General features: G+C 43.8%; 1 protein-coding gene across 2 annotated transcripts; it reads left to right on the top strand.

The window, feature by feature from the left end:
* Positions 1-862: 862 nt before the first annotated feature.
* On the top strand, positions 863-6,466 carry LOC123092037 (novel plant SNARE 13). 2 transcript variants are annotated; one of them, XM_044513692.1, is made up of 11 exons: positions 878-1,169; positions 2,441-2,502; positions 2,614-2,706; positions 2,981-3,074; positions 3,153-3,190; positions 3,525-3,625; positions 4,246-4,325; positions 4,397-4,453; positions 5,245-5,337; positions 5,422-5,496; positions 6,214-6,466. In XM_044513692.1, the coding sequence occupies exons 3-11, from the start codon at positions 2,630-2,632 to the stop codon at positions 6,325-6,327; spliced, it is 729 nt and encodes a 242-aa protein (XP_044369627.1). In that variant the 5' UTR covers positions 878-1,169; positions 2,441-2,502; positions 2,614-2,629; the 3' UTR covers positions 6,328-6,466. The 2 variants fall into 2 exon arrangements, with proteins under 2 accessions (XP_044369626.1, XP_044369627.1); XM_044513691.1 differs by lacking the exon at positions 2,441-2,502 and having other exon boundaries at positions 863-1,169.
* Positions 6,467-6,882: the final 416 nt, after the last annotated feature.

Genomic DNA, 6,882 nt, shown 5'->3' with positions numbered 1-6,882 from the left:
CCGTGGCGGGCCTCGCGCTCGCGCGGCTGTGGCGGAGCACGGCCGGGGCGGAGCATGGCCGGAGGGGGAGGAGCGGGACGACGGCTTCCTGAAGGTGCTGCGAGCGCTGCGCGACGCCGCGCGGACTGTCAAGGCCGCGCACTCCTCGCGCTCGAGGCCGCCGCGGGCGCTCCTCGCGGCCTGGCACTCCTCGCGCTCGAGGCCGGCGCGCTCCTCGCGCTCGAGGCCGGCGCTCCTCGCGCTCGAGGCCGCCACCCACGACCTGCTTGCCGGCTATCCCGAGCTGCACCAGCTCTGCCGCCTGCTCGCCACAGTCAGGGCCCTCTCCTGGTGCGCCTCCGAGGAGGCGGCCGGAGGCGGGGTGGTTGGGGGACTACGGGCGCTGCGGTGCAAGGCGAGGCAGGGGATCGCGCGCGCGGCCGGGGCCGTCGCGGCGGAGATTCGGGCGTGGGCTGACCACGAGCTCGCCGCGCGCCTCGTAGCCGCGCTGAGGGAGCAGGACGACGCCCGGGCGCGCGTGATGCTGGCGGAGCTGGAGGCGCGGCTGCTGGGCGCGGGGGGTGGGGGCGCCGTGCGTGCGCCGCGATGCAGCCGTGCGGCGTGGCCCGTGAAGAGCACGCAGTCTGCGCGGCGTGGGGAGGACGTCGGCGGCGCCGCCGGAGGGCGCCGAGCTCGAGCAGCCCGTCGCCGACGGCGGAAGACGAAGACGCGGCCGAGGAAGTCGCCCGGTCGGCTAGGGTCGTCGCCGACGAACTCGAGCTGGCGTGGCCCGGCAGTGCCTACAACATGTTTGTTGTAATGACAAAGCGAAAAAAAATAAATAAAACATAATCTGGGGGGCACAACGGCTGGAAATTTTTTGCACCCAGACGCAAAGTTAACGCCGGGGCACAACGGCTGGAGATGCCCTCACACGCCAACTGCCTCTCTCTTTCCCCCCTTCTCCTCGTCGTCATCCTCTCCCTACGCCCCCGCAATCCCCAATCCGTCCTCGTTCTCCTCCGCGGTTTGATCGGAAAGGTTCGTCTGTAGTAGGGTTTGCGCCGGATAGAGAAGGGGAAAGGTGAAGCGTGGAGGCGGGTGAAGGGACCCATGGCGAGCGACGTGCCCATGACCCCGGAGCTCGAGCAGATCGACGGAGAGATCCAGGACATCTTCCGCGCACTCCAGTGAGTCCCCCTGTATACCTGACCCTCGAGTTACTGTCTCAGTTTTCTTTCTCGCCAAAAGAGAAGAGTTTAATGTTTCAGTTACCCCCAAATACTCCCTCCGGTTCTAAATATAAGAATACGGACAATAAACGGATGTGTATAGACGTATTTTATAGTGTAGATTCACTCATTTTGCTCCATATGTAGTCCATTTTGAAGTCTCTAAAAAGTCTTATATTTAGGAACGGAGGGAGTACTTGCTATATCGGAGCTGTGCTATCTGCTTACGCATTAAGGGAAAGACGTGTTTCGGTGGTGGAACTGGAGCTCTGAAAGCTCGTGCAATTGTGACCTCTTTACCTGTTTTGGTTGTTACTACTTACAGTTACTCGCTCATGTGTTATACTGGTATAGCAAAGGAGAGAAATAAGTTACGTGGGGAGTTTTGTGATGGAATGATGGATGTAATTTAGTGAGGATTTGATGGCTTACTGCACAATTGTCTAGCTCATGTTGAGCTGTCAACCTGTCTGGGAGTCGTTCATGTGAAATTTGCAGCTGCTGTCATAATTTAGACTTACTGTAGAGATCATCAGTACGGGAGAAACATACTCCCTCCGCTCCATAATAACTGTTGTGGTTTTAGTTCTAACTAAAACCACGGCTCTTATTATGGAACGGAGGGAGTAATAGATAAGGTATTTGAGCAGAAACCTGAAGTTCTGTATTGGCGACATCAGCATAGTCTCCTTGCTTGTCACCATTTACTATCGATAACTTCATTGTGAACTACGTACAGCTTGCTGGAACAATTCAGACAGGTGTGGTTACCTTATCACATATCAGAAGTCGGAAATACTTAATTCAGATTTTCATCACAGAGTTGCTCATTATCAATGAAGCAATGATTCAATTCACCGTTCTTATATTATCTTGATGATTAAAATGAATAGAGATAAATACCATTTTTCACATGCAAATTTTGATATATAATGGTCCAACACATGTGCATTGGATGTTTGAACTTTGGGCAACCTGAGTACCTCTCAAGCCTTTGTTTTTTGGCGTCGATGTTACAATATAGTATCGGCCATTGAAACCTAAGAGCACAATTTCAGTAAATGTGGACGGGGCAGGGTTATCTTGATTTTTGCATTCACAAGGTCCTAATTCTAGCTAAGTTTAGTTCCAGCAAAACCATAACTGGGAATTCTGCCTTTCTAGCTTGAATCCTGAATTACATGCTGCAACTACCATTGTGCTTATCTTATTTCGATAACTAAATGCAGCAATGTACAAGCTCTCTTGAGGTTAATCTGAGTCTCCTCGATAGTGGAATACAAACACCTATGTAAATTATCAAACTCATGTTCTAAAGCTTTATTGATTTTACTGAAATACTCAAATTAATTTACCTGCCTAGTTAAGTCGTTTATTCATGTGCCCTTTTCTGTATGTGCAGAAACGGGTTCCAAAAGATGGACAAGATTAAAGATTCTAATAGGCAAGCTAAACAATTGGAGGATCTTACAGGGAAAATGAAGGAGTGCAAGCGGTATGCCAGGCTGACAGCATTCTTCAGTCTTAAATCTGCTACTGTAAAGTCTTTCTTTTTTACTTTCATCTTGACAGTCTTACACTGGTGTTAATTTCTCATATATTCATCCTGCAGTTCTTTTATTCTTAGCTTGAAACTTTGGCAGTTAACTGGCTGTGTAGTGCAATACTATCTGATTTGTGTCATTTGATGAAAATTTTCCCTTTGCTGGATACAATCATGGATATGCCATGCTCTATGTAATGCGTAAAGTTCATATTTGTCTTTGCAGCTTGATCAAAGAGTTTGATCGTATTCTGAAAGACGAGGAGTCAAAGAACCCTCCTGAAGTCAACAAGCAGCTAAATGACAGAAAACAGTATATGGTCAGTACATCATTTCAGTAGGCTCTTTGTTGTATGCCATTTGCACCCTTCTGTAATCAGTTCTTATTCACTATACAGATCAAAGAGTTGAACTCCTATGTCACCTTGAGGAAGACGTAAGTATACATTTTGTTTTGTGAAAATAAGTTGCTGATATGCTCCACGTAATCTTAAGGAGTATTAGTATTATTTATTGAATCCCATCATTGTAACTGTTATGGATGCAACTTGATTGCATTGCGAGGCCCAAGGAGCATATATATACTACACAGACTTGGGGTACAAGGAAAGGAAATATAGCCTAATAGGACTCCTAGACCTAATACTAATGCTCCTTAACAGTAACATCTGGACTTTCAACTTGAAAGACTCGTGTTTTCAAGTTTTATGCCTCGTGCAGTGTCTTCTACCTGTCAGTTCTTCTGCTAACTAACTAAAGATCTCTTGCAGATACCAAAGTAGCCTTGGTAACAACAAGCGGGTTGAACTCTTTGATATGGGTGCTACAAGTAGTGAGCCTGCCGCAGTTGACAATATTCAAATGGCATCAGGTTAAATTAACTGAGGGCTTTTAAGCTGTGATTAGTCTCTTGCGAATAATATCGCTAAGTCTATGATTATCATATGCCTTACTGAACGAGTTTTCTCTGCCATGATACCAGCAACATTCGAAAGTATAAAGTTACAATGGGATTAGTTGATGTCCTGGCTTTTGCCAATATAACTACAGTAGTTCTGACTTTATATTGGTAGGATATGTTCTTTGCTGATGTGATATATGGAAGTATGGATGTGTGACATTGTGAACTCATGGTTTATTAGAGTTTCTCATAATTTCTGCTGAATATAAACACACGGAATGTCAATAAGGTATCATTTATCTGTTGTGCTCCATTTTATAAGCCAATTTTATCTTAATTTGGTTCACTCTCCAGTGAAAAGAAAACCTTTTTGCATGAGAATGGGAATCTAGACCTTTATCTTAATTGGCTCCAGATTCGGTATTATAGTGAAACAAAGATAATGCTTGAAGTAGAATATTTTCCCAAGACCAAAATGCTTATCACAAGATTTTACCATTTCATATTATTTTCATCATATATAAAAAGAAGTGTCAGTTTCCAAGCCATATATTTTATGTTGGTTCTTATGAAAGGACCTGGCTATGCAGCTATGACGAATCAACAACTCATTGATTCTGGAAGAAACCAAATGGATCAAACAGATGAAGCTATTGCACGTTCAAAAATGGTTGCTTTCTAAACTATATATACTCTTGAACGATTTTCTTTATGGCAATTTTAAAGTTTTTTCTTGTCTAGGTTGTTGCGCAAACTGTCGAAGTTGGATCTCAAACTGCTACAACATTAACACAGCAGGCAAGATTTTCTGGAGTCTAAACAGCAATTTTTTTCCCCTTCCACGCTTGTTTCTTGTGGCGTAAATGTGTGTTTAGTAGTTGCATAGCAAAATTGTTTTTTCATACCTATTCAGTACTTTGGTATTAAAGCAGATTTTAAAAATCTGTTCTCCACTACAAAAAGCTTGCATGTTTTTATTAAAAGAATCAGAGGTAAACATAAATGTATTTGTTATTGCATGATAGCCATCCATGATTTATATGAGAAAGCACAGCTTTTTTGGAGTGAAATATACAAAGTTTGATTGTAGTGCAAACGCACCCAGTGGACATCAGAATTCTCAAATTAGGTAGACATAATGTTGTGCTGCTATTAACTGACTGTTTTATTCAAGTCTTATATTTCATTGTAAGGGCTACCTTATATCAATTATCTAGAGGTGTTACGAAGATTCAGCATATAATTTAACTCCCTTGGTGGTATTGAATGCTTCAACATCTTGTGCCACTGCACAAGAATAATATAGATGTGCATCAGACATCCTAGATATTCCGAAACTTTATCTTATCTACTCTTTATGTTGCCCCGTCTCCCCAAATTCACTATGATGTAACACTACCGTACATTGCATCTAGGTTGCGATTGACTGATTCATATCTCTCACTGCATTCCAGTATCCATAACTTTTCTTGTTTTCCTCATCAGATAAATTTCTAGCATGCATGCACATGATATTGATTTTTGTTTTTGTTTTTGTCCAGAAACATGATAATAATTCTGACAGCACATATTATCCTATACTTTTGCAGACGGAACAAATGAAGAGAATTGGCAATGAGCTCGATTCGGTTCACTTTTCATTGAAGAAAGCTAGCCAGCTTGTGAAAGAGATTGGCCGGCAGGTTTGTCCCACCTCTGTCTGTGTGCCCATTCGCGCTTGTGCAGTGGTACCTATACCTGATATTTGGAAACTCTCCTTGTCACAGGTAGCAACAGACAAATGCATCATGGGGTTGCTTGCTCTGATAGTTTTTGGCGTTATTGCAATTATCGTTGTTAAGGTAAAATTTCTGCTATTTCTGTTTGTCTATTGTATCCAGAGGACATGAAAGATTGCCAGCTGATGACCAAATGCACATGCATTCAACTACCTCTGTAAACTAATATAGGACGTTCTAGAGACATGACACAGAACGTCCTATATTAGTTCACAGCGGGAATATTTGTAAAGAATGAGAACATAGGGGAAAGAATTCTCCTTTTTTATTCTTATGAAGATGAGTCCTTGAACCCGGGTCGGTGACAGCTCACCTTGGAGCTGTCTACACTAGACCACGGGAGAGTTTTTGCATTCAACTACTCCCTCCGTCCGGAACTACTTGTCGCAGAAATGTATGTATCTAGATGTATTTTTAGTTCTAGATACGTCCATTTCTGTGACAAGTAATTTGGGACGGAGAGAGTATTTGTTAATATAGTAATGATAAAGGCTTGCATCACTGTACTACATTCGGGAGCGAAACAAGGTTCATTGGAACTTTTGGGCACACATAGTGATGGTGAACAATGATGGTACTATATTTTTTGTTGCTGTTATATCTTGTTGCTCTGTTTTTCTAATCCTTATAAACCGAACTCTGAAAGATATTTATTTTTGCCATCCTTAAAGTCATTTTCTGTTAAAAAAAATTGCCCACTGAGACTTTCCATACCATATACTGTTTTTCCTGTCTAAATTGGAATTGAGTCCGAAGATTTCACCATGTTTGTCCTACCAGATGGTCAACCCGCACAACAAGAACATCCCAGATATCCCAGGAATGGCTCCACCTGCTCAAAATTTTCAGACTAACAGGAGATTGTTGTCAGCAAAAGCTTTCAGAGGTCTTTGATGTTGCATGCGGTGGTTTCATGCTGCAGTCCTTTTGTAACAAGCTGCTGGCAGTGCGCCATGAGATACGTTGTAATAATTCTTCTGCTCATGTATATTACTCCCTCCGTTCCAAAATAGATGACTCAACTTTGTACTAACTTTAGTACTCCCTCCGTCCGGAAATACTTTTCATCAAAATGAATAAAAGAGAATGTATCTAGATGTATTTTAGTTCTAGATACATCTCTTTTTGTCCATTTTGATGACAAGTATTTCCGGACGGAGAGAGTATAAAGTTGGGTCATCTATTTTGAAACGGAGGAGCAATTAATGATGATATAAGTTGGCTTAGAAAATAAGGGAAAGCGGCATGTATGTACCCGTAGCAGCTCCCCTTGTGAGACACGGTTAGGGCCGGCGACGGCAGTTTGGCTATGTGGTGGTGTGCCATGGCTAAGAGCATCTCCACTCGTTCGGCCCCCGGCGCATAGGTCGGCACATTTTCGGGCGTCCACCCGGCGACTTTTAGACCCTGGGGGCGACTAAGGCCCCAGCCACACCCCTAGGTGCCGCC

Source organism: Triticum aestivum, chromosome 4B (genome assembly GCF_018294505.1).
Source record: "Triticum aestivum cultivar Chinese Spring chromosome 4B, IWGSC CS RefSeq v2.1, whole genome shotgun sequence".
In the NCBI taxonomy this organism is placed as follows: Eukaryota; Viridiplantae; Streptophyta; class Magnoliopsida; order Poales; family Poaceae; genus Triticum; species Triticum aestivum.
Note: the sequence above shows the minus strand (reverse complement) of the source record. Positions and strands in the feature narration are given on the sequence as shown.